The sequence below is a fragment of the Pristiophorus japonicus genome, chromosome 3 (genome assembly GCF_044704955.1).
Source record: "Pristiophorus japonicus isolate sPriJap1 chromosome 3, sPriJap1.hap1, whole genome shotgun sequence".
In the NCBI taxonomy this organism is placed as follows: Eukaryota; Metazoa; Chordata; class Chondrichthyes; family Pristiophoridae; genus Pristiophorus; species Pristiophorus japonicus.
This window is the reverse complement of record NC_091979.1, coordinates 152,853,670-152,881,318: the sequence shown is the minus strand read 5'-3', so window position 1 is coordinate 152,881,318 and position 27,649 is coordinate 152,853,670. Positions and strand designations below refer to the sequence as shown.

Genomic DNA, 27,649 nt, shown 5'->3' with positions numbered 1-27,649 from the left:
CCCCACCATCTCCCCCCCCCCCCACCATCTCCTCCCCCCCCCCCACCATCTCCTCCCCCCCCCCCCACCATCTCCTCCCCCCCCCCCCACCATCTCCTCCCCCCCCCACCATCTCCTCCCCCCCCCCCCACCATCTCCTCCCCCCCCCCCACCATCTCCTCCCCCCCCCCCACCATCTCCTCCCCCCCCCCCCCATCTCCTCCCCCCCCCCCACCATCTCCTCCCCCCCCCCACCATCTCCTCCCCCTCCCCCACCATCTCCTCCCCCCCCCCCCACCATCTCCTCCCCCCCCCCCCACCATCTCCTCCCCCCCCCCACCATCTCCTCCCCCCCCCCCACCATCTCCCCCCCCCCCCACCATCTCCTCCCCCCCCCCCACCATCTCCTCCCCCCCCCCCACCATCTCCTCCCCCCCCCCCACCATCTCCTCCCCCCCCCCCACCATCTCCTCCCCCCCCCCCACCATCTCCTCCCCCCCCCCCACCATCTCCTCCCCCCCCCCACCATCTCCTCCCCCCCCCACCATCTCCTCCCCCCCCCACCATCTCCTCCCCCCCCCCCACCATCTCCTCCCCCCCCCACCATCTCCTCCCCCCCCCCACCATCTCCTCCCCCCCCCACCATCTCCTCCCCCCCCCACCATCTCCTCCCCCCCCCCCACCATCTCCTCCCCCCTCCCACCATCTCCTCCCCCCCCACCATCTCCTCCCCCCCCCACCATCTCCTCCCCCCCCCACCATCTCCTCCCCCCCCCACCATCTCCTCCCCCCCCCCACCATCTCCTCCCCCCCCCCCCACCATCTCCTCCCCCCCCCCACCATCTCCTCCCCCCCCCCCCCACCATCTCCTCCCCCCCCCCCCCACCATCTCCTCCCCCCCCCCCCCACCATCTCCTCCCCCCCCCCCCCACCATCTCCTCCCCCCCCCCCACCATCTCCTCCCCCCCCCCACCATCTCCTCCCCCCCCCCACCATCTCCTCCCCCCCCCCACCATCTCCTCCCCCCCCCCACCATCTCCTCCCCCCCCCCACCATCTCCTTCCGCCCTCCCCCCCCACTCCTTCCGCCCTCCCCCCCCACTCCTTCCGCCTTCCGCCCTCCCCCCCACTCCTTCCGCCTTCCGCCCTCCCCCCTCCCACTCCTTCCCCCCTCCCACTCCTTCCCCCCTCCCACTCCTTCCCCCCTCCCACTCCTTCCGCCCCCCCCCACTCCTTCCGCCCCCCCCCACTCCTTCCGCCCCCCCCCCCACTCCTTCCGCCCCCCCCCCCACTCCTTCCGCCCTCCCCCCCCCTCCTTCCGCCCTCCCCCCCCCCCCCACTCCTTCCGCCCTCCCCCACCCCCCCCCCACTCCTTCCGCCCTCCCCCACCCCCCCCCACTCCTTCCGCCCTCCCCCACCCCCCCCCCACTCCTTCCGCCCTCCCCCCCCCCCACTCCTTCCGCCCTCCCCCCCCCCCCACTCCTTCCGCCCTCCCCCCCCCCCCCACTCCTTCCGCCCTCCCCCCCCCCCCCCCACTCCTTCCGCCCGCCCGTCCCCCACTCCTTCCGCCCACCCGTCCCCCACTCCTTCCGCCCGCCCGTCCCCCCACTCCTTCCGCCCTCCCCCCCCCACTCCTTCCGCCCTCCCCCCCCCACTCCTTCCGCCCTCCCCCCTCCCACTCCTTCCGCCCTCTCCCCCCCCACTCCTTCCGCCCTCCCCCCCCCCCCCCACTCCTTCCGCCCTCCCCCCCCCCCCCCCACTCCTTCCGCCCTCCCCCCCCCCCCCCACTCCTTCCGCCCTCCCCCCCCACCCCCACTCCTTCCGCCTGCCCGTCCCCCACTCCTTCCGCCCGCCCGTCCCCTCACTCCGCCCGTCCCCCCACTCCGCCCGCCCGCCCCACTCCTTCCGCCCCCCCATCCCCCCTCCTCCCCCTCCCCTCGCTGTCAGAAACACAGACACTGACAGACAGAGAATGAGAGACACAGACAGACAGAGAGATAGAGACACTGACAGAGACACACTGGGGGGGGGGGGCATCCCAGCACGCTGTTGGAGGGCTCCCGGTGCTGCAGTCGGTAAGTCGAAAATGTTTCATTAATTTTTTTTCATTGATTTATTGGTTGATTTATTGATGTTTTTATCATTTATTATTGATGATGGCTCTTTATTTGTAAAACTGAAGGCCCCAAGTTTCCACACGCGGCAAAACAGTCGCCCCTCTGAGCTGGGCGCCCGTTTTTCGCTCCGAAAACAGCGCCTGAAAAAAAACGCGCTATTCTCCACCTACCTGCAGGTCCTCTGTCCCGCAGCGCAGCAGGAGCTGTAGGGGGGGCGGAGCCAGGTCCCTGCGCTGAAAACCGTGCCGGGACCTCTGCACATGCGCGCTACAGTGGGCATGCAAGTGCAGTAGCTCCAGGCGCCGAACTGTGTGGGAGGGGCCTGAAACACGCAGCCCCTAGCCCTGGCCGAATGGCCTCACTGGGGCTGTGTGAATAAGCCTCCTCCCACGGCCAGCTCCTGCTTCCTCCCGACTCCCGCTCCCGCTCTCCCACCCCAGCGGACCGAACAGGACCCGACTCCCGTTCCCGCTCCCCCCCCCGACTGGACCCGACCTGACTGCCGCTCCCGCTCCCCCCCGACTGGACCTGCCCCGACTCCCACTCCCGCTCCCCCCCGACCCGACCCGACCCGACTGCCGCTCCCGCTCCCCCCCCCGACTGGACCCAACCCCGACTGCCGCTCCCGCTCCCGTTCCCCCCGACTGGACCCGACCCGACTCCTGCTCCCGCTCCCCCCCGACTGGACTGGACCCTACCCGACTCCCGCTCCCGCTCCCGCTCTCCCCCCCCCCCCCCCCGACTGGACCCGACCCGACTCCCGCTCCCGCTCCCCCCCCCGACTGGACCCGACCCGACTGCCGCTCCCCCCCCAACTGGACCCGACCCGACTCCTGCTCCTGCTCCCGCTCCGGCTGGACCCGACCCGACTCCCGCTCCCGCTCCCCCCCCGACTGGACCCGACCCGACTCGGCTCCCGCTCCCCCCCCCCAACTGGACCCGACCCGACTCCCGCCCCCGGACTGGATCCGACCTGACCTCCCCGACCCGACCCGACCTCCCCCTCCCCCTCCCTCCCCGCCAACCCGACCTCCCCCTCCCTCCCCGCCGACCCGAACCTCCCTCCCCAACCCGACCCAATGCCACCTACCTGTAAATCTGGTGCTGGGGACGGGCTCTGCCCGAAGTCTCGAGCCTGGCCCGTTCAGCCTTCGGTCCCGACGGCAAACCGCTGCCTGAAAGGCCTGCCTGAAGCACTTTCAGACAGATAGGAACATGGTTTATTTAATCTTTTCTTTGCTTATAAATTTTTATTCAGGTTGGATTTATTTGTATAATATTTGTACAAGTATAACTAAGGATTTATTGTAGAATTTAATGACTTCCCTTCCCCCCCCCCCCCCCCCCCTCGTTCCCGACGCCTAATTTGTAACCTGCGCCTGATTTTTTAATGTGTAGGCAAGGTTTTTTCAAGCGTACAAAAATCTTCACTTACTCCATTCTAAGTTAGTTTGGAGTACGTTTTCACTGTGGAAACTTTGAAACCAGGCGTCAGTGGCTGGACACTCCCCCTTTTGGAAAAAAAATTCTGTTCCAAAGTGAAACAGTTCTACCTGACTAGAACTGCAGAAAACTAAATGTGGAGAATTCCGATTTCTAAGATAATCCGTTCTACACCAGTTGCTCCTAAAAAATCAGGAGCAAATCATGTGGAAACTTGGGGCCGAAGTGTTTAATGTTTGTAAACTTCCCTTTAAACCCCCCCCCCCCCACATTCCCTCCGCCTGATTTGTAACCTACGCCTGATTTTCTAAAGTGTAGACAAGGTTTTTTCGAGCGTACAAAAATCTTCACTTACTCCATTCTAAGTTAGTTTGGAGTAAGTTTTCACTGACGAAACTTTGAAAACAGGCGTAAGTGGCCATACACGCCCCCTTTTTGAAAAAAAAATTCTGTTCCAAAGTGAAACTGTTCTAACTCACTAGAACTGGAGCAAACTAAATGGCGAGAATTCCGATTTCTAAGATACTCCGTTCTACACCAGTTGCTCCTAAAAATCAGGAGCAAATCATGTCGAAACTTGGGGCCTGTATTCTGAATAGGTTGTAATTTTTGAAAGCTGGGAGGCCAGCAAGGAGGCAGTAATAGAGAAACCTATCTTCAAGATGATAGAGGCATTGATTGGGGTCTTAGCAGCAGCTGGCAGAAAGAGGGGGAGAGGCAGGTAATAAGGTGGAAGAAGGCTGCCTTAATAATAGATTGGATATTAACCCCCCCCTGCAAATGTATATGCTTATAGTATGTTTTTGTCTCTGTCAAAAAGTCATGGGTTCAAGCTCCACTCCAGACTATGTAATCCAGGCTGACAAAGTATAGTGGGAGTGCTGCACTGTTGAAGCAGTCATGTATATCTCTACAATCTCGCCTTTCAGTCACCTATCAAAGCTGAAAGGCTAAAGTTCCTCATGTTCCTCAAAACACTTGCTCTGATGTTAGTGATATTGACTAAGTGAAAATGAGAGAGAAATTGAATGTCCGAACGGTGGTCATTTGTATAATATTTCACAAGTCTGGTATGGATATCCTTTAATCTGAGAGTATTAGACTTGCACATTTTCTTCCAAAAGTGTTGAAATAAGGATTGCACATGAGTCGTGTAGCTTTTTATTTTGGCACAAATTTTGAGCAATCAGATTTAAGAAGTTCCAGCACTTAACAGACATATTTGTCATATTTGTACTCAACAGGTTGAAGTTGATGAGTCGACTCTGAGCCCAGAGGAGCAGAAGGAAAGAAAGATAATGAAGTTGCTTCTGAAAATAAAGAATGGTACTCCACCAATGAGGAAGGTAAGCATAATTTTTTTGTGAATTATAACTGGCTGTGTATTGCTGGAGCAAATGTGATTTCTTTTTTTCTTTTTTCAAGGCTGCTTTGCGTCAGATAACTGATAAAGCCAGAGAATTCGGAGCTGGTCCCCTGTTCAATCAGATTCTTCCGCTTCTGATGTCCCCAACTCTTGAAGACCAAGAGCGTCACTTGTTGGTTAAAGTTATTGACCGAATCTTGTACAAATTAGATGATTTAGTTCGACCGTATGTGCACAAGGTATGTTTATATTTGCTAGGTTACATTTTTAAAATGAGCAGTTTAAAAAGATAAAGGGTTGTAATTTTAAAAAATTGATCTCTGAACATGGGAAACACTGGCAAGGCTGCATTTATTGCCCCTTCCTAATTGCCCTGAGAAGATCTTGGTGGACCATTACCATGAACCACTGCAGTTCTGTGGTGGTGCTTCCACAATGTTGCTCGGTAGGAAATTCAAGGATGTGGACCCAGCAATGAAGAAATGGCGATATATAACCTAGTCAGAGTCGTATGTAAATTGGATATGGTAGCGTTCTCATGACATCACTGCTCTTGTCTTTCTCAGTGGTAGAAGTTGCAAGGCTGGCAGGTGCGATAGTTATAAGCTTGGTGAGTTGCTGCAGTGCATCCTAGGGATAGCACATACTTCAGTCGTAGTGTGCCAGTGCTGGATATTGAACCCAGTGCTGTGGGGCACCAACCAAGCCATATCTCTGGTGTCGAGTTTCTTGATTGTTGCAGCTGCACTTGTTCAGGCAAGTGCTAAGTATTCCATCCTACTCCTGACGTGTTTTCTCAATGGTGGTGAGGCTCTGAGGCGTCAGGAGATGAGCCAAATGTCAGAGTACCAATCTACTGCCTAGTTCTTGTAGCTGTGGTGGTGTTACAGCTGGTTAATGGTGTCTCTCTCTCTCTCTCTCTCTCCCTCCCCTTCTGGGTTTTGATAGCGGGGAACTTGGTAATGGTAGATTGACTTGTATCGCAAACCTGAAGTGTTCCTTTTTTATCACCTTTGTGCAGTGGGGGAAACAAAATTAATGAAGTTACATGATAATTTTGACTGCAGTATCACTCTGTTGCAGTGTTTGGGTTGACTTGGGTCTATATTCAAGAATGCTCAGAGATGATTCTGGTACATTCGAAAGAAATTTTTCTTTTGCGTTTCAAACTATTTGGCTCAGGCTGTTTGGCTCATTTAGCAAATGCACGGCCCGATAGTAAATTGAGCCATGTTGACCATAAAGATCTTGGTTTTGACCCCTGCTTTGTGCTGAGGTCGCAGATATCAGCCAGAAAGGCAGTTGAGAGAGAACACTTGTCCTCGATGTCCCTGAGATAGGAACAGGGAATATAAGTTACAGCTGCTAAGTGACCTTTGATGGGAAATGCATGTGTGTGGATGTTGGATGAAGACAGAATGGAACTTGCCTGTGATTGCCTGTCGAATAATCACCTAACATACAAAGATTGGCCATGTGGATGAGGTACCAGAGGCTGGCTTGTGTCTTTTTGTGACTATATTAGCATATCAACCAGTGCTGTCATTGGAGGAAGCAAGAAAATTGGTGAGGAGGTGGCGGTTAATGACATTGCTTTTAAAAAGAACTGTTGGGATTCGAGGATTTTATTTTTGTTAGGAAAGGTGTAAGAGCTGTTTATGATCTTGGTACACCTGATGTGCAGTATACATTTTTATCTGCACGCAATCACTACATTTTCTATGGTCCTGCAAGGAAGGGGCAGTGAGAACAAGCAGAAGTATTTATAGGACCCTTTAATGTGCTATCTCATGCAATAATGGGTCATGAGGTCCGAATCTCAACCATGTTGTTGTGGGATGGTGGTGAGCAACGGTTAAGTAATTTCCCTCAAATTGAGAGAATCGGAAGGTGAGTCAGACTGGGCTGTTTTCAATCACTTCTTTTTAATCTGGCCATTGAGTGGCAGTGAAGAGTATGCATTTTTATCATATAATGATTGCTTTATTAATAATGTGTTGATACATTTTTACAGATTCTTGTGGTTATTGAGCCATTGCTGATTGATGAAGACTATTATGCCAGAGTGGAAGGCAGAGAAATCATCTCTAACTTAGCAAAAGTATGTATACTGTCATTTACAATTTTTGTTGAATCCAATATCAAATTTTGAATTAAAAGAATGGGTCTGCTTGTCTACTGGTCTGACATGTTTTTGTTCTGTGTATTTTTAGGCTGCAGGTCTGGCCACTATGATTTCCACTATGCGTCCTGATATTGATAATATGGATGAGTACGTACGTAACACAACAGCTAGAGCCTTTGCTGTTGTCGCCTCTGCTCTTGGTATCCCATCACTGTTGCCTTTCCTTAAAGCTGTGTGTAAGAGCAAGAAATCGTGGCAGGCTAGGCACACCGGAATCAAAATTGTGCAGCAGATTGCCATCCTTATGGGTTGTGCCATCTTGCCTCATCTGAGGAGCTTGGTTGAAATTATTGAACATGGTATGTACTGATGAATAGCAGAAACTGCACAAATTTGTTCAATCTGTCGCTAATAACTTTGAGAAGCCATTTAGTAATGTGTACATAAAGTGAGGAATTTCATTTATAATAAATTTCTACATAAAACAATCTATACTACATACCAGATTTTTATAGTTTTAAGTGGAGACTTTAGTTGAGTATGCTATACTACACTACATTGAATGGTTGTGTAAGTTAATCTGATGAAATGCTCCTTTTTTCATAGGTCTGGTTGATGAGCAGCAGAAGGTTCGAACCATTAGTGCTCTGGCTATTGCTGCCTTAGCTGAAGCTGCAACGCCATATGGTATTGAGTCATTTGACTCTGTTCTAAAACCATTGTGGAAGGGTATTCGCCAACACAGAGGCAAAGTAAGATTGTCTTCATGAGCATAATTTTACAATTCTTTCTATGCATTTAACTATTGGCAGTGAACAGATGTTGCTGTATTAGAAACTATAGTGGAATAACAGTGTATATTGCACCAAAGTGTATGGTCATAGGTGTCTGCCACCAAGGAACTTAAAACAGTCAACTTTGCTATATATTTTTTAGTACCTGTGTTTGGTGTTTGTTTTTTGCATCCTGTAAAAACAAATGTATTTAACAAACATTGATCATATCATTGTGTGCAGATGCAGGATTTACAAAAGTTAAGCATCAGGTTGAAGCTTTTTTTTGTGATCTTCCCCACTTCATTCATCATTCTCTAGCAAGAAACCGACAACCTGCCCCAGAAATCTCATGATGTCTGGTTAATTTAGCCATTGGGATTTGTTAACTTTGTGATACACTACTCCCTCCACATAGAGAACCACTTAGCCTTCGCATTGTGATTTTCCCAATAGCAGAGCCATAGTTGACGATTTACAAAATAGAGAATCCCAGTGCAAGCTAGCATTCCACCATTTTGTGATCAGAAGAAATTTGTATCGATGGTTCTACATCAGTTTATAAACCTAATATGAATGCTGTCTGTTCTAGGGTCTGGCTGCCTTCTTAAAGGCCATTGGATACCTGATTCCTCTCATGGATGCTGAATATGCTAACTACTATACTCGAGAAGTGATGTTGATCCTTATCCGAGAGTTTCAGTCTCCTGACGAAGAAATGAAAAAGATTGTGCTCAAGGCAAGTTTGTAACCATAAGACTTGAGGATATTTTGTAGAATTAGCATAATAACAACTTTCAGCGTGACAGTAGATACAAAAAAAAAAGTATGCTGTGCTCGGCTTTCCTTCTGTAGTTTAGTTTCCTCTTAATTTTCAGCTCTTGGATGTGATCCTTTGAAACTGTACATGTGTATTTTAATTCTATGTAATTGATTTTGTTGAATTATGTGTTTGATTCTTGAATGAAACACATGAAGTGGGGGGTGGGGTGGTGAGGCAAAATAATTTTACGCAGCGAGTTGTTATGATCGGGAATGCACTGCCTGAAAGAAGCAGATTCAGTAGTAACTTTCAAAAAGGAATTGGATATATACTTGAAAAGGAAACATTTTCAGGGCGATGGGGAAAGAGTAGGGTAGTAGGTCTAATTGGATAGCTCTTTCAAAGAGCGGGTACAGGTACGATGGGCTGAGTAGAGTTGTGTGCTGTATGATTGTACCAATGCTTTATTTTACTGAATATATTTCAAGAGAAGTAATTTCTAATAATTTTGATGTCCTGGAAAGTATTTGTATACTTCGGTGAAATAGGTTTATCAATACTTGCATTAGCATTACCGTTGAGGCTTAAGTTCTTTTCTTTTGGTTAGAAATACATGAAAGAAATACACTTTTGGTCCTTTGGTGTAATTTGAATTTGTACAGCCAAGTGAGGAGAATATATTTTTACTGCTTTTAAAATATTGTAATTTCACCAGTCTTGACTCCTAATATTGTATTTCTTCTTAATATATTTTTGTAATATGCTGCATATCACTGCAGCTAGACAGTTTTATTGCTGTAACTAGTTTATATATCCAAGAACTTTTTGTATCGGGTATGAACTAACCTCTGGTTATTTATTTCAACCCATTGAGTATGGAGTTTAGTCTTTTTCTACAAAATAAGTTTAAATCTCCAACTCTACAGTGATAAGACCAGTTGCAAAGAAGAACTGCAATAACTTATACACATTATTTGTAGGTGGTGAAACAGTGTTGTGGCACAGATGGTGTGGAAGCCAACTACATCAAAACTGAAATCCTTCCTCCATTCTTCAAGCACTTTTGGCAACATCGAATGGCTTTGGACAGAAGGAACTACAGACAGGTAAGGCAGACGTTTGTTTTGGTGCAAAAGATGTTTAACAGAGTCCAGGAAAAATATATTCTGCTAAAAAACAAGACTAAACGAAACACTAATGAGACACTACGGAAGCTCCCCGCTGAGTGGAACTAAACTATAGAACCAATGGGAACCTGTTCAATCTTCGTTGCGTCCGGGCTAGATCTAAGACCATCCCATCCTCTCGTCGAACGACAGTACACTGACGACGCTTGTGTCTGTGCACAGAGGCTGAACTCCAAGCCATCGTCAACATCTTCACCGAGGTGTACAAAAGCATGGGCCTTACATTAAACATCCATAAGACAAAGGTCCTCCACCAACCTGACCCCACCACACAGCATTGCCACCTGGACATAGAAATCCACGGCGTGGCCTTGGACAACGTGGACCACTTTCCATAGCTCGAGAGCCTACTATCAGCAAGAGCAGACATCATCGAAGAGGTTCAACACCGCCTCCAGCGCAGCCTTCAGTCGCCTGAGGAAGAGAGTGTTCGAAGACCAGGTCCTCAAATCTGGCACCAAGCTTAGATTTACAGGGCCACTCGCCCTCCTGTATGGCTGAGATGTGGACCATATACAGTAGACACCTCAAATCGCTGGAGAACTACCACTAACAATGTCTCCGCAAAATCCTACAAATCCCTTGGGAGGATAGACGCACCAACGTCTGTGTTCTCGATCAGGCCAGCATCGAAGCACTGACCACACTCGACCAGCTCCGCATGCCCGACACAAGACTCCCAAAGCAAGGGCACGACTCGAAACTCCTACACGGCAAGCGATCCCCAGGTGGGCAGAAGAAACATTTCAAGGACACCCTCGAAGCCTCCTTGATAAAGTGCATCATCTCCACTGACACCTGGGAATCCCAGGCCCAAGACCACCCTAAGTGGAGGAAGAGCATCCGGGAGGACGCTGAGCACCTCGAGACTCATTGTGAAAGCATGCAGAAAACGAGTGCAGGCAGCGGAAGGAGCCTGCAGCAAACCAGACTCCCCACCCACCCTTTCCTTCAACGACTATTTGTCCCACCTGTGAAAGAGACTGTAATTCCCGTATTGGACTGCAGTCACCTGAGAACTTATTTTTGGCGTGGAAGCAAGTCTTCCTCGATTTCGAGGGACTGCCTATGATGATGGATGAATAAAGAAATAAGGGAAAAATTGGGGGTAAGGAATGAGGCAAACATTAAGTACATGGACAGCAGGGAGAGCATGATAAGAGAGCATACGAAAAGATGCAGAGAGAAGTCAAAAAAATAATTTGGAAGGCAAAGAGGAGCTATGAAATTTAAGTATCAAGGAACATAAAACAAAAGATTAAAAGATTCAACAGGTACATAGATTTTTTTTTAAAAGTAAAGCTGGGATGGGAATAGGGCCACTGAGGGATGGACAGGATAATATCACGTGCAGCCACAGTGAAATGGCGGAAATATTAAATAATGACTTTGTTTCAGTATTTACTCGAGAGACGGATCAGGTGGACACGTCATCGGAAGATGAGATTAGAAATGATATAACTGCATTTAAAATTAAAAAAGGAGAAATATTAAATAAACTTATCAAACTCCGAGGATAAATCCCCTGGTCTGAAAGGATTACATTTAGAAACATAGAAAATAGGTGCAGGAGTAGGCCATTCGGTCCTTTGCGCCTGCACCACCATTCAATAAGATCATGGCTGATCATTCACCTCAATACCCCTTTCCCCTGCTTTCTCTCCATACCCTTGATCCATTTAGCCGTAAGGGCCATTCTAACTCCCTTTTGAATATATCCAACGAATTGGACTCAACAGCTCTCTGCGGTAGGGAATTCCACAGTTAATAACTCATTTGAGTGAAGAAGTTTCTCCTCATCTCAGTCCTAAAGGCTTACCCCTTATCCTTAGACTGTATCCTCTGGTTCTGGACTTCCCCAACATCGGGAACATTCTTCCTGCATCTAACCTGTCCCGTCCCTTTTTGTGTTTCTATGAGATCCCCTCTCATCCTTCTAAACTCCAGTGAATACAGGCCCAGTCGATCCAGTCTCTCCTCATATATGTCAGTCCTGCCATCCTGAGAATCAGTCTGGTGAATCTTCGCTGCACTCCCTCAATAGTAAGAACGTCCTTCCTCAGATTAGGAGACCTAAACTGAACACAATATTTCAGATGAGGCCTACCAAGGCCATGTACAACTGCAGTAAGACCTCCCTGCTCTTATACTCAAATGTCCTAGCTATGAAGGCCAACATACCATTTGCCGCCTTCACCGCCTGCTGTACCTACATGTCAGCTTTCAATGACTGATGTACCATGACACCCAGGTCTCGTTGCACCTCCCCTTTTCCTAATCTGGTGCCATTCAGATAATCTGCCTTCGTGTTTTTGCCACCAAAGTGGATAACCTCTCATTTATCCACATTATACTACATCTGCCCACTCACCTGACCTGTCCAAGTCACCCTGCAGCCTCTTAGCGTCCTCCTCACAGCTCACACCGCCACCCAGCTCAGTGTCATCTGCAAACCTGGAGATATTATACTCAATTCCTTCATCTAAATCATTCATTTTTATTGTAAATAGCTGGGGTCCCAGCACTGAACCCTGCGGCACTCCACTAGTCACTGCCTGCCATTCTGAAAAGGACCCGTTTATCCCGATTCTCTGCTTCCTGTCTGCCAACCAGTTCTCTATCCACATTAGTACATTACCCCCAATACCATGTGCTTTAATTTTGCACTCCAGTCACTTGTGTAGAAACTTGTCAAAAGCCTTTTGAAAGTCCAAATACACCACGTCCACTGGTTCTCCCTTGTCCACTCTACTAGTTACATCCTCAAAAAAATTCCAGAAGATTTGTCAAGCATGATTTCCCTTTCATAATCCATACCGATCCTGTCACTGCTTTCCAAATGCGCTGCTATTTCATCTTTAATAATTGATTACAACATTTTGCCCACTACTGATGTCAGGCTAACCGGTAATTACCTGTTTTCGCTCTCCCTCCTTTTTTTAAAAAATGGTGTTACATTAGCTACCCTCCAGTCCATAGGAACTGATCCAGAGTCGATAGACTGTTGGAAAATGATCACCAATGCATCCACTATTTCTAGGGCCACTTCCTTAAGTACTCTGGGATGCAGACTATCGGGCCCTGGGGATTTATCGGCCTTTAATCCCATCAATTTCCCTAACTCACTTTCCCGCCTAATAAGGATTTCCTTCAATTCCTCCTTCTCACTTTACCCTTGTATTTCTGGAAAGTTATTTGTGTCTTCTTGTGTGAAGACAGAACCAAAATATTTGTTCAACTGATCTGCCATTTCTTTGTTCCCCATTATAAATTCACCTGAATCTGACTGCAAGGGACCTATGTTAGTCTTCACTAATCTTTTTTCTCTTCACATATCTATAGAAGCTTTTGCAGTCAGTTTTTATGTTCCCAGCAAACTTCCTCTCATACTCTATTTTCCCGCTCCTAATTAAACCCTTTGTCTTCCTCTGTTGATTTCTAAATTTCTCCCAGTCCTCAGTTTGCTGCTTTTTCTGGCCAATTTATATGCCTCTTGGATTTAACACTATCCTTAATTTCCTTTGTTAGCCACGGTTGAGCCACCTTCCCTGTTTTATTTGCGCATTTTAATAGAATCTCGAAGAGATAGCAAAGGCACAGTTACCCACATTTAATAATTCGTCAGAAAAAGGTGCCGTGTCAAAGGACTGGCGGATAGCTAACGTTATATCTATATTTAAGAAGGGAGAAAGAACGCGTCCAGGGAATTATAGACCAGTCAGCTTATCATCAGTGGTAGGAAAAATAATGGAATCCGTACTAAAAGAGAAAATAGAAGAACATTGAGAAACCTAAAATGTAAATATGAATGTCAGCGTGGATTTCAAAAGGGAAAGTCTTACTTGACCAATCTCATTGAATTCTTTGAAGAGGTAACAGAGAGGATAGACAAGGGTAATGCAGTAGATATAATTTATCTAGATTTCCAAAAGGCCTTCGATAAGGTGTCATATAATACGGTCAGAGCATGCAGAGTCTGGGGACAAGTAGCTGATTACAAGACAGAAAGCAGAGAGAAGGGATAAAGGGGACATTGCAACAGAAGGTGGAAAGTGGGGTCCCACTGTTCACAATTTATATTAAAGATTTGACTTTGGAGTCAAAAACACAATTCCTTAATTTTGGGGATGACACCAAATTGGGTGAGATGGTCAATACTGAGGAGGACTGCAACAAATTGCAAGAAGATATTAATAAATTTGCAGAATGGGCATATAATTGAAAAATGAAATTCAACATAGATAAGTGTGAGTTATTACATTTTGGTAAGGAAAATAAGGAGATCACATTGCTTGGAAACTACAATCTTCCAAAGTTGTCTCGATTTGGGAACTGTTCCTTCAGATTGGAACATTCTGCAAGTCTCTCTGCTATTTAAGAAATATGAGGGGGAAACTAGGGAATTATTGACCAGCTAGCCTAACATCTGTTGTCAGTAAATTACTAGAGTCTATAATTGGGGATGAAATGACTGAACACTCTGACAATTTTCAGCTGATGAGGGAGAGCCAGAATGGATTTGTAAAAGGTAGGTCATACCTGATTGGTCATCTCCAGAAAAAAGTCAGTGTACCCTGTAAGCTGTGCTTTGATCTGCGTGGCCTGTTTCTTTTAGTGCATTGTCCCATTAAATTTCTGCGCATGCTCGATATTTACAATGCAAACGGCCTGCGCGAGACCTTTCAGATTACTGCGTGGCTGCTCATGCATACACTCATTAGCGGGGACATTGGAGATGACTAAAGTAGTGGACAGGGGAATGTCTGGATGCTATTTCTATGGATGACCAGAAGGCATTTGATAAAGTCCCTCATAAGAGACTGTCAACTGAAGTTGAGGCTCATGGAATTGAAGGCAAATTATTGACCTGGTTATGACCTGGTGAGCGGCAGGAGACAGAGAGTAGGGATAATGGACAGGTACTCTAATTGGCAGGATGTGACTAGTGATGTCCTGCAAGGGTCTGTTTTAGGCCCTCAACTATTCACCATATTTATTAACAAGATCCTACAAATCTCCTGGGAGGACAGACGCACCAACATTAGTGTCCTCGACCAGGCCAACATCCCCAGCATCGAAACACTCACCACACTTGATCAGCTCTGCTGGGCAGGCCACATTGTCCACATGCCAGACACGAGACTCCCAAAGCAAATGCTCTACTCGGAACTCCTTCATGGCAAATGAGCCAAAGGTGGACAGAGGAAACGTTACAAGGACACCCTTAAAGCCTCCTTGATAAAGTGCAACATCCCCACCGACACCTGGGAGTCCTTGGCCAAAGACCGCCCGAAGTGTAGGAAGTGCATCCAGAAGGAAGCTGAGCGCCTCGAGTCTCATCGCCGAGCGCATGCAGAAACCAAGCGCAGGCAGCGGAAAGAACGTGCGGCAAACCTGTCCCACCCTCCCTTACCCTCAACAACTGTCTGCCCCACCTGGGGTAGGGTCTGTGGCTCTCGTATTGGACTGTTCAACCACCAAAGGACTCATTCTAAGAGTGGAAGCAAGTCTTCCTCGATTCCAAGGGACTGCCTATGATGATGATATTTATTAACAACTTATGATGGGATAGAGAGCCACATATCCAATTTTGCTGATGACAACATAGATTGGCGGCGATGGAAGCATAAAATTACAAAGAGAATATTAATAGATTAAGCAAATGGGCAAAACTGTGGCAAATGGATTTCAATGTAGGCAAATGTGAGATCATCCGCTTTGGACTTTAAAAGCATAGAACAGAGTAAGTACTATCTAAATGGTGAAAAGCTAGAAACAGTGGGGGTCTATGTACATGAATCATTAAAATCTCATGGACAGGTACAGAAAATAATCAAACGCGAATGGAATGCCAGTCTTTATATCTAGAGGACTGAATACAAGGGGGTGGAAAGTATGCTACAACTATATAAAACCCTGGTTAGACCACACCTGGAGTACTGTGAGCAGTCCTGGGCACCACACCTGAGGAAAGATATATTCTCCTTGGAGGGAGTGCAGCGTACACTTACCAGAATGATACCTGGACTCCAAGAGTTAAATTACAAGAAGAGATTACACATACTAGGGCTGTATTCCCTGGAATTTACAAGGTTTATGGGGTGATTTGATCAAAGTTTTCAAGATATTGAGAATTGATGGGGTGGATAGAGAGAAACTATTTCTGTTGTTTGGGGAGTCTGAGACTAGCTGGCATAGTCCAAAAATGAGAGCCAGGCCTTTCAGGAGTAAAGTTAGGAAACACTTCTGAGACAAATGATGGTAGAAATTTGGAACTCTCTCCCACAAATGGCAATTGATGCTCGGTCAGTTGTTCATTTTAAATCTGAGATTGATAGATTTTTGCTAACCAAAGGTATTAACGGATTGAGGGGCAAAGGGGGTTATATCGAGTTGGGTCACAGATCAGCCATGATCTCATTGGCTTGGCTATGACTTCTGGAAGTTCATATCGACAACATTCATCGTCCTCTCCTGTGCACTATGTTCGTGACCTTAAAAACATTGCAACTAGATTAGTCAGACATGATCCACCCTTCACAAATCCATGATGACTCTTTGATTAGCTCATACTTGTTCAAGTCATTCTGTCGCTCATGATAGGTTACAGTATCGTCCCCACAACTGATATTAAACTGACATACCTGACGTTACCTGGCTTTCTCTCCAACCATTTTTAAATAATGGAATAACATTTGCAATTTTTTCAATCCAAAGATACAATTCCTGAATCAAGCTCATTGGGAAATTATGAGTAAAACATCTGCAGTTTCCCCACCTGTTTCTTTTAATACCCTCAGACAGAAACCATCAGGTTCTGGAGATTTGTCTATCTTGAGTCTCATTGTTTTATCCATTACTATTTTATTAAATTATAAATATGCACAATTTTTTTTCAGGACTATTATATTTTATAACTTGCATTCGGCAATATTTTAACAAAGAAGTCAATTGTAAAACTTCTATATTGAATCAGTTGATCTCAGTAAGAGTGCTACTCAATTGCATTAGCGTCCTTGTGAAAAGGAGGGGAAAATTCAGCCAGGACTGTTGTCCAGTGACTTCCTGGGACATTCCTCATCCGATGACTGCTTGGACATCGGATGAGGAATGGATTGAACTTGGCTGTGATGCTCTCCCTGCTGGAATAGCATGTCAACGCTTACTGTTTGATTTAACATGAACACTAACCTTGCAATACTGTTGCCAGTGCAATTGTAGCTGAGGAAGATTTGGTGCTTCAGGAGACTGGGAAGAAATAGTTTGAGAGGAAAATGTTGGTAACCTGCACGTAACCTTTCAGTTATTCCAATCTGGGAATGTATTTTTGAAAGGATCTTTCAGTGGTCAGCTGTTTAAGATCAACTGTTGACCGTTTCAGATAAGATTTTAAATACAGCAGTTATATTTTAGGTACTTGCAATAACATTGTTGATATTTCTGTTCTCCACAGTTAGTAGACACCACAGTGGAACTTGCAAACAAAGTTGGAGCAGCTGAAATAATCTCCAGGATAGTTGATGACTTAAAAGATGAAGCTGAGCAATATAGAAAAATGGTGATGGAAACCATTGAAAAGATTATGGGTAACCTGGGAGCTGCAGATATTGACCACAAACTGGAAGAGCAGCTTATTGATGGCATCCTGTACGCCTTCCAGGAACAGACTACTGAGGTGCGCATCTATGACCAGATTAAACTGCAACTTTTTGAGTGATCAAATGTAAAATTTGATTTCTTCAAACAGCCATGCAATACAAAACTATGCTGGCTGCAAGTGTATAGTCTTTGTGCATTGTTTCCTTTCATATATTTGCTCTAGTATTCACTGCCTTTGTTTTTTTTTAGGATTCTGTAATGTTGAATGGTTTTGGTACAGTGGTAAATGCATTAGGTAAGCGAGTGAAGCCCTATTTACCTCAGATCTGTGGTACAGTATTGTGGCGTCTAAATAACAAATCAGCCAAAGTGCGACAGCAAGCTGCAGATCTAATCTCTCGAATTGCAGTCGTCATGAAGACGTGTCAAGAGGTATGTAAACTTTTCAGTACAATATTAGACTTATCTGGCCACTTCAACGAATTTGGTTTGACATTTTTTACTGTTTCCAGTCCAAATCATGCGAACTAATATACAGTCTTTACTTGTAGGAAAAACTGATGGGCCACTTGGGTGTTGTGCTGTATGAATACCTTGGTGAAGAGTACCCCGAGGTTCTGGGTAGCATCTTGGGAGCACTTAAAGCGATTGTAAATGTTATAGGTATGTCTGTTACTTTGGCAAATTTACATTTTAAATATTATTTTGGGAGAATTAAAACATTTTGGATTTTTTTCAATTACAATTTTTCCTGAAGAAAGATGAAGTTTTAAAAAAAAAGTCCATACCAAATATTTTCCTTCAACTTTAATATACAGGTATGCATAAGATGACTCCACCTATTAAGGACCTGCTTCCACGGCTCACTCCAATCCTGAAGAACAGGCATGAGAAGGTTCAGGAGAATTGTATTGATCTGGTTGGACGAATTGCAGATCGGTAATTGGCATTATAGCCACTTGTCTTAATAATAAACTGCATATTACATTTTTGTCTTGTCAAGTAACAGTGTAAGAACCAAACTGTACCATTGTTTCCATTTCTATCTGATCAAATATGAGCATACCAGAAAATGAGAGTGAAATTTATAACCAGATAGCCTGAAAGTAATTTAAATGAAAATCCAGCAAATTAGGTCTTGAATAGTTGAAATGTGAAGAAATGGAATAAAAATTGGTTTGAGATTTTAATTTTTTTATACCAATCAGAAATTATATAGTGATGTCAATTCACTTTCTAAACGCCAGTGGGTCTTTTCTTCAGGGGTGCAGAGTATGTATCTGCTCGTGAATGGATGAGGATCTGCTTTGAATTGTTAGAACTTTTGAAGGCACACAAAAAAGCCATCAGAAGAGCAACAGTAAACACTTTTGGCTACATTGCAAAAGCTATTGGGTAAGTTACGTTTGAGTTTGTTACAACAACACGGTGGAGCACAATTTTCTGTGCTCCGTTTTAGTTATTTGTTGTGTTTTCTGTGAAACAGTGCAGTTAATCATATGCTTTACTTCTGCTAAGATTACTACATGCAGCTGTGTAAAAGCTGAATATGGGTGATGCAAGACCACTGCACTTGCATGCATAGAACAAATCTCTGATTCAGTGTAGAGGTCTTAATTTTGCTTTTCTTGTATTACATCGTTCAGTAACTAAATTGTACAATCTAGATTTCTGTTGATATTTGAAGGAAAATGTTTGATTTCTGTAATGGTGTATAGAAATGGGATTGAAATTTCTCGTACTGTTTGACCATGATTTGCCAGCTCGATAAATGTCACCTTTCAGATGGGATCTCAACTTGCTTTTTAACTTTCTTTCAGTCCACATGATGTTCTGGCCACTCTATTGAATAACTTGAAAGTTCAAGAACGTCAGAACAGAGTCTGTACCACAGTAGCTATTGCTATTGTGGCAGAAACATGCTCTCCATTCACTGTGCTACCTGCTTTGATGAATGAGTACAGAGTTCCTGAACTGAATGTGCAGAATGGTGTGCTTAAATCTCTCTCATTCTTATTTGAGTACATTGGAGAAATGGGAAAGGATTATATATATGCAGTTACACCATTGCTTGAAGATGCTTTAATGGACAGGTGAGTTCCATCTTGAATGCTGATAATGACAGATATCCGAGTAGTGAATGACCACTGTTACTTTTAGGCATAGAGCAAATCTTTTAATTCAATATGGAGATCTAGAGTTTGTTTCCTCTGTTTCCTATAGTGTAATACATATCTCAAATTCAACTTCAAGTGCAAAATGTGTACAAACCTTTGGTTTTGAAAGTTATCATTTAAATAGGCAATTTATTGATTTTATATTCAGGTGTTATCCATGAATACCAAGAAGTCATCTCAATAGCTTGTTAGTGGATTTTTGACAAACTTCTTGTGATAATCATGTAAAATACTGCTTTTCCTCTGAAAGCAAACATGCTATATTGTTGATAAGTCATCTCATACTTAAAAAAAAAAAAAAAAATCTGCTTGAGGTGGACCAGAATGCTGGGATATCACTTCACACAGGTGATGGCAGCAGAGTGACTTGGATAGGTTAGGTGAGTGGGCAAATGCATGGCAGATGAAGTATAATGTGGATAAATGTGAGGTTATCCACTTTGGTGGTAAAAACAGAGAGACAGACTATTATCTGAATGGTGACAGATTAGGAAAGGGGGAGGTGCAACGAGACCTGGGTGTCATGATACATCAGTCATTGAAGGTTGGCATGCAGGTACAGCAGGCGGTTAAGAAAGCAAATGGCATGTTGGCCTTCATAGCGAGGGGATTTGAGTACAGGGGCAAGGAGGTGTTGCTACAGTTGTACAGGGCCTTGGTGAGGCCACACCTGGAGTATTGTGTACAGTTTTGGTCTCCTAACCTGAGGAAGGACATTCTTGCTATTGAGGGAGTGCAGCGATGGTTCACCAGACTGATTCCCGGGATGGCGGGACTGACATATCAAGAAAGACTGGATCAACTGGGCTTGTATTCACTGGAGTTCATAAGAATGAGAGGGGATCTCATAGAAACGTTTAAAATTCTGACGGGTTCAGACAGGTTAGATGCAGGAAAAATGTTCCCAATGTTGGGGAAGTCCAGAACCAGGGGACACAGTCTAAGGATAAGGGCTAAGCCATTTAGGACCGAGATGAGGAGAAACTTCTTCACCCAGAGAGTGGTGAACCTGTGGAATTCTCTACCACAGAAAGTTGTTGAGGCCAATTCACTAAATATATTCAAAAAGGAGTTAGATGTCGTCCTTACTACTCGGAGGATCAAGGGGTATGGCGAGAAAGCAGGAATGGGGTACTGAAGTTGCATGTTCAGCCATGAACTCATTGAATGGCGGTGCAGGCTCGAAGGGCCGAATGGCCTACTCCTGCACCTATTTTCTATGTTTCTAAGTGCATGCAGAAATCAAGCGCAGGCAGCGGAAAGAACCTGTCCAACCCTTCCTTACCTTCAACGACTGTCCCCCCCCCCCCCCCCCCCCCCCCCCCTGTGGCAGGGACTGTGGTTCTCGTATTGGACTGTTCAGTCACCTAAGGACTCATTCTAAGTCTTCCTCGATTCTGAGGGACTGCCTATGATGATGATGATCTGTGTCACACTCAATAATTTAATGGCACATTTGATAGCAAAACTAGATATACTTTCAAATAAATATTGGGTTTTGAAAACTTTAAAAAACAATGGATGACTTGGCTATATTTGAAGTTTTATCTATAGGTACTGTCTTTATCAAGAAAAATTAAAAATGCATGTAAAACAGTTGAGACACAGTGTACAGCACTGCGCAGCGGGTGGGTTAATGATTCTCCTCGTAGAACCCAACATAGGTGGTTCTGATCTCAACAAAGCTACTTAGGGAAGATAGTAACTCCTAAAGGAAGGGCAGTCTGAGGACCATTACTTGGTTTACTGGTGGGTCCAATAACTAGCTCACTTGCTCATTCTTTCAAGCTGAGAAGGGTAATAAAATGGAATGGGTTTGAGGTCTCTTCCAGTAAATTGGGGTACTGTTTGATCTGCTAAGCTAGAAAGTTTCAGCTGAGATTCATTTGACACTTTGTGCTGAATTAGCTCCAAGCTGGGCCAGTTCTGGGGCACTGCAATTGACGCAAGTGTTTCTAAGGTTGAGATGAGAAAAATCAACCAAAGCTTGTGTTCCTGATTGCTATCCAGCAATCTTGCTGGAAAGTACACGTGTCGATGTTGGATGAGGAAAGATCAAAGTCAACTGTGACACCCACAAATGAATAGCCGGATGACTCTTGAGGTTCATAAACAAATAATGGCTACTTGAGCAAGGTACTGGAGGGTTGTTGTCACTGATTAAATCATATCCCAGGAGTCAGTGCCTTCTGAGAGCTGGGGAGAAAACAGAAAGAGAAGTAAGGGAAATGAAGGTATGAATCCACAATTCGAGCTCATCACCTGACTTTCATTTGAATTTCCCCCAAAATGTGACTTTCATAGAAATTGGAGTACCTGAGAACTTTCCAACTGCATCCATTCATGTCACATGAAATAGCAGGACGGTTTATGCATTCCCACAGTCATTTGTAATTGATGCGATTGTCAAATCTCTTTCCTACCACCTCCCCCCAAAAATTTATAATAATGGGAAATGGTAAGAGTGTGTTCATAATTACTGTTTCAATGAAAGATGTCTTTACAGTATCTTTGACTTTGAGGCACAAATTTTAAACACTTTTATGTACATAGCCAGGAAACTTGAAACACTTGCATTCTTTGTAATGACAAATTAATATTTTTGTTTTCCTTGATGTAGAGACCTGGTTCACAGACAGACAGCGAGTGCAGTTGTGCAGCATATGTCGCTGGGAGTATATGGATTTGGCTGTGAAGATGCCCTGAATCATTTGCTAAACTATGTATGGCCCAATGTTTTTGAGACATCACCACATGTTATCCAAGCAGTAATGGGAGCATTGGAGGGTCTAAGGGTTGCACTAGGCCCTTGCAGAATGCTACAGTATTGTTTACAGGTAAGTTCAACACCCTGCTTCCATCTGTGTACACCTCCCTGCCCCTGTACTCAAATCCCCTCGCTATGAAGGCCAACATGCCATTTGCTTTCTTAACCGCCTGCTGTACCTGCATGCCAACCTTCAATGACTGATGTACCATGACACCCAGGTCTTGTTGCACCTCCCCTTTTCCTAATCTGTCACCATTAAGATAATAGTCTGTCTCTGTTTTTACCACCAAAGTGGATAACCTCACATTTATCCACATTATACTTCATCTGCCATGCATTTGCCCACTTACCTAACCTATCCAAGTCACTCTGCAGCCTCATAGCATCCTCCTCGCAGCTCACACTGCCACCCAACTTAGTGTCATCCGCAAATTTGGAGATACTACATTTAATCCCCTCGTCTAAATCATTAATGTACAGTGTAAACAGCTGGGGCCCCAGCACAGAACCTTACGGCACCCCCCACGAGTCACTGCCTACCATTCTGATAGTACCCATTTACTCCTACTCTTTGCTTCCTGTCTGCCAACCCGTTCTCAATCCACGTCAGCACACTACCCCCAATCCCATGTGCTTTAACTTTGCACATTAATCTCTTGTGTGGGACCTTGTCGAAAGCTTTCTGAAAGTCCAAATATACCACATCAACTGGTTCTCCCTTGTCCACTCTACTGGAAACATCCTCAAAAAATTCCAGAAGATTTGTCAAGCATGATTTCCCTTTCACAAATCCATGCTGACTTGGACCTATCATGTCACCTCTTTCCAAATGCGCTGCTATGACATCCTTAATAATTGATTCCATCATTTTACCCACTACCGATATCAGGCTGACCGGTCTATAATTCCCTGTTTTCTCTCTCCCTCCTTTTTTAAAAAGTGGGGTTACATTGGCTACCCTCCACTCCATAGGAACTGATCCAGAGTCAATGGAATGTTGGAAAATGACTGTCAATGCATCCGCTATTTCCGAGGCCACCTCCTTAAGTACTCTGGGATGCAGTCCATCAGGCCTGGGGATTTATCGGCCTTCAATCCCATCAATTTCAACACAATTTCCAGACTAATAAGGATTTCCCTCAGTTCCTCCTTCTTACTAGACCCTCTGACCCCTTTTATATCCGGAAGGTTGTTTGTGTCCTCCTTAGTGAATACCGAACCAAAGCACTTGTTCAATTGGTCTGCCATTTCTTTCTTCCCCGTAATGACTTCCCCTGATTCTGACTGCAGGGGACCTACGTTTGTCTTTACGAACCTTTTTCTCTACATATCTATAGAAGCTTTTGCAGTCCGTTTTAATGTTCCCTGCAAGCTTCCCCTCCTACTCTATTTTCCCTGCCCTAATCAAACCCTTTGTCCTCCTCTGCTGAGTTTTAAATTTCTCCCAGTCCCCAGGTTCGTTGCTATTTCTGGCCAATTTGTATGCCACTTCCTTGGCTTTAATACTATCCCTGATTTCCCTTGATAGCCACGGTTGAGCCACCTTCCCTTTTTTATTTTTACGCCAGACAGGGATGTACAATTGTTGTAGTTCATCCATGCGGTCTCGAAATGTCTGCCATTGCCCATCCACAGTCAACCCCTTAAGTAACATTCGCCAATCTATCCTAGCCAATTCACGCCTCATACCTTCAAAGTTACCCTCCTTTAAGTTCTGGACCATGGTCTCTGAATTAACTGTTTCATTCTCCAACCTAATGTAGAATTCTACCATATAATGGTTACTCTTCCCCAAGGGGCCTCGCACAACGAGATTGCTAATTAATCCTCTCTCATTACACAACACCCAGCCTAAGATGGCCTCCCCCCTAGTTGGTTCCTCGACATATTGGTCTAGAAAGCCATCCCTTATGCACTCCAGGAAATCCTCCTCCACCGTATTGCTTCCAGTTTGATTAGCCCAATCTATATGCATATTAAAGTCACCCATGATAACTGCTGCACCTAATTTCTTGTTTGATGCCCTCCTCAACATCACTACTACTGTTTGGAGGTCTGTACACAACTCCCACTAATGTTTTTTGCCCTTTTGTGTTCTGCAGCTCTACCCATATAGATTCCACATCATCCAAGCTAATGTCCTTCCTAACTATTGCCTTAATCTCCTCTTTAACCAGCAATGCTACCCCACCTCCTTTTGCTTTTATTCTATCCTTCCTGAATGTTGAATACCCTTGGATGTTGAGTTCCCAGCCCTGATCATCCTGGAACCATGTCTCTGTAATCCCAGTCACATCATATTTGTTCACATCTATTTGCACAGTTAATTCATCCACCTTATTACAGATACTCCTTGCATTAAGACACAAAGCCTTCAGGCTTGTTTTTTTAACACCATTTGTCCTTTTTAGAATTATGATGTAGTGTGGCCCTTTTTGTTTCTTGCCTTTGTTTACTCGGCCTTCCACTATTGCTTTTTACCTTTCTACCATCTGTTTCTGACTCCATATTACTTCGCCCTGTCTCGCTGCATAGGTTCCCATCCCCCTGCCATATTAGTTTAAACACTCCCGAACTGCAGTAGCAAATGTTACCCCCAGAACATCAGTTCCAGTCCTGCCCAAGTGCAGACCGTCACTTTTGTACAGGTCCCACTTCCCCCAGAACTGGTTCCAATGTCCCAGGAATTTGAATCCCTCCCTCTTGCACCACCGCTCAAGCCACGTATTTATTCTAACTATCCTGCTCCTACTCTGATTAGCACGTGGCACTGGTAGCAATCCAGAGATTACTACCTTTGAGGTCCTACTTTTTAATTTAACTCCTAGCTCCCCAAATTCAGCTTGTAGGATCTCTTCCCGCTTCTTACCTATATCGTTGGTACCTACATGTACCACGACAACTGGCTGTTCACCCTCCCTCTCCAGAATGCTCTGCAGCCGCTCCGAGACATCCTTGACCCTTGCACCAGGGAGGCAACATACCATCCTGGAGTCTCGGTTGCGGCCGCAGAAACTCCTATCTATTCCCCTTACAATAGAGTCCCCCATCACTATATGACACCCAAGTTTGCAAACAGTCTGGTAACTATTCTGGTTTTCCAATGCTGGGAAGTGTCTTCAGACAAGCCAAGCTATTTTAAGGAACTGAAGTGTGATAAATTGCAGTCGTGCATTTAGATTGTACCAACCACTGCCATTCTGATTTGATCCACCAATATACCACGCAGCCCAATAAATCCACTTCATACTGGCATTGAATTTTCTGTTGGCATTAGTGAAGAGAGAAGTATATTCCTCGAAGCTGCCTTGTGTTAAACTTCATGACTGTAATTTTTGTCTTAATTTAAAAGTTTGTATTTAAACATGTTTTCCCGGTACTGACATTCCTATTGGTCCATCAGCAGAGCAGTAACATTTTATGTTTCTTCCTTCTTGATAGGGCTTGTTTCATCCAGCCAGGAAAGTACGTGATGTGTACTGGAAGATCTACAACTCCATCTACATTGGTTCACAGGATGCCCTAATTGCACATTATCCAAGGATCTTTAATGATGAAAAGAATACACATGTCCGTTATGAACTTGACTACATCTTATAAAACGGGGTTAATATTCTCTGCATTATCTTTGTTGTCTGCTATTTTGCTGCATTGTAATTGCCCTTGGTTACCCAATCTTATGCTGTGCTTCAGATGTGACGTGATGAGAGTTTAAAATAAAAACATGATCATCTTGTTGGAGCAGATTGTAAAAGTAGTAAGTGAATAGGGCTAGTAGCACAATTTTATTTTAAATGGGACTTAAAGACTGTAAATCTTGTCTCATTACTTATTCTTGATGTTAAGTAACTAAATCATATAGTGACCAGCAGGATGATGAATACTCAATTCACAATTCATTTGAATTTGTTTTTATTGAGATTTAGATTTCATTCCTTGTGTTAAGGGGTTGTTTCTTACAAAAAAAAATAAACATAAAAAGTCTAAGTCCAGTTTATATTTCTCAAGTTATTTTTGAGGTGCTTTTTAGTAAGTTTTAAAATAACTGGTTTTCAAACAAGGAACACATTATCTTCATTAACTTGTAGTATGGCAGTTTGATTTCCCCACTTATCTCTACATGACCAAATGTACCTTTTCTACTTTTGCTAAAATAGAATGGTTCACTTTGCTTGACCTTTTCTACTGTTTGTGACAAAGATCTTCAAAGCCAACTTGTGGGAATTATGTAAGGTTATTAGTTATGCAAGAACTGCCCTAATCAGGGCAGATAGAGATCCCAACTCCGATATAACAATCTACAATCAAATTGACAGAGAGGCTGAAAACCATAATTGAATTAATGAATTTCTGAAATCCATGTCGCTGCAAGCTTTAAAATGGCTATTTATCCCAGTGGAACGATGTGTCCTAGTCATGTGATAGTTTTCATAGAAGGCTCATGTAATGAATAATAAGAAGAATATTTATACTGTGGTTCCTGGTCCGTGGAGCTAAACAGTAAGTGGGGAAAGCACATGGTTATCAACTATAGAAAACCCCATATAAGATCAAAGCCGGTTTGATATCGTTTGGGATCGATGATCTTCTCTGCGTTTTTCTTGAAGACTTGTTAATAGTGACATTAAGTGTTGGCTAATTCCTCCAGGTATGTGGAGATAAGTTCATGAAATACTGTTTTGCTGTCATTAAATCTCTAGCTTATGTTGTAAATACTCTACATTCTCTACAGTGTAATATTTATAAATCCGTTGGTTGCATCCAGTAGCATAAAACTATCGTATGAACTTCAGGATTAATGTTATGATCAGCTTTATTTCCCACTCTAGCATATTGAAATTTGACTCGAGTCTAATTTTGACAACTTGTGAATCCAGCCAGCATAATAAACTCGTCACTCGTTGGTTATGTGGTCAGGATCACATATCTTATTCCACAACTGGCAGGCTTGTACCTTCTGTTTGGTTTAAAGAATTCAGTGTAGGTAAATTTGGTGTTTTAATAAATATGTCTCTCTGATTGATGCCTCCTGGTGCTTTTTTATTGGAACAAATATTGTAGAGGTTTTCATTGAGAATGTGGGAATAAACATGTTTCTTTTTTATCATGTCCTTTGTGGTTGTAGATAGGCAAAAAATGGTTGCTTAGGGCTAGAATTTCAAAAAAAAATCCGCCAGCACTGGATTGCCGCCCAAAATACCGCTAAGATTTTAAAATTACCGCTGGCGAAAAATTCCACAAAAAAGGGAAAAAATTCGGGCCGGTTAAAAAAATAAATGGACCTTACACCCCGATTCTTGGCGGAAAATGGAACTTTGGGCCGTTTGGCCGGTTCTTAAACAAAATGGGTG

The 27,649-nt window shown here is 44.7% G+C and overlaps 1 protein-coding gene across 2 annotated transcripts in view; it reads left to right on the top strand.

Annotated features, from left to right (window-relative positions):
• Positions 1–27,317, top strand: part of sf3b1 (splicing factor 3b, subunit 1) — a 65,939-nt gene extending 38,622 nt beyond the window's left edge. For both annotated transcript variants that reach the window (XM_070875909.1, XM_070875910.1), the window contains 15 exons: positions 4,783–4,884; positions 4,964–5,143; positions 6,919–7,005; positions 7,118–7,388; positions 7,636–7,781; positions 8,395–8,541; positions 9,546–9,671; positions 17,206–17,427; positions 17,601–17,783; positions 17,903–18,014; positions 18,170–18,290; positions 18,615–18,746; positions 19,172–19,444; positions 22,149–22,365; positions 25,740–27,317. In XM_070875909.1, the coding sequence (XP_070732010.1) occupies positions 4,783–4,884; positions 4,964–5,143; positions 6,919–7,005; positions 7,118–7,388; positions 7,636–7,781; positions 8,395–8,541; positions 9,546–9,671; positions 17,206–17,427; positions 17,601–17,783; positions 17,903–18,014; positions 18,170–18,290; positions 18,615–18,746; positions 19,172–19,444; positions 22,149–22,365; positions 25,740–25,898 (2,478 nt within the window). In that variant the 3' untranslated portion in view covers positions 25,899–27,317. The remainder of the gene's footprint in view (positions 1–4,782; positions 4,885–4,963; positions 5,144–6,918; positions 7,006–7,117; positions 7,389–7,635; positions 7,782–8,394; positions 8,542–9,545; positions 9,672–17,205; positions 17,428–17,600; positions 17,784–17,902; positions 18,015–18,169; positions 18,291–18,614; positions 18,747–19,171; positions 19,445–22,148; positions 22,366–25,739) is intronic.
• Positions 27,318–27,649: the final 332 nt, after the last annotated feature.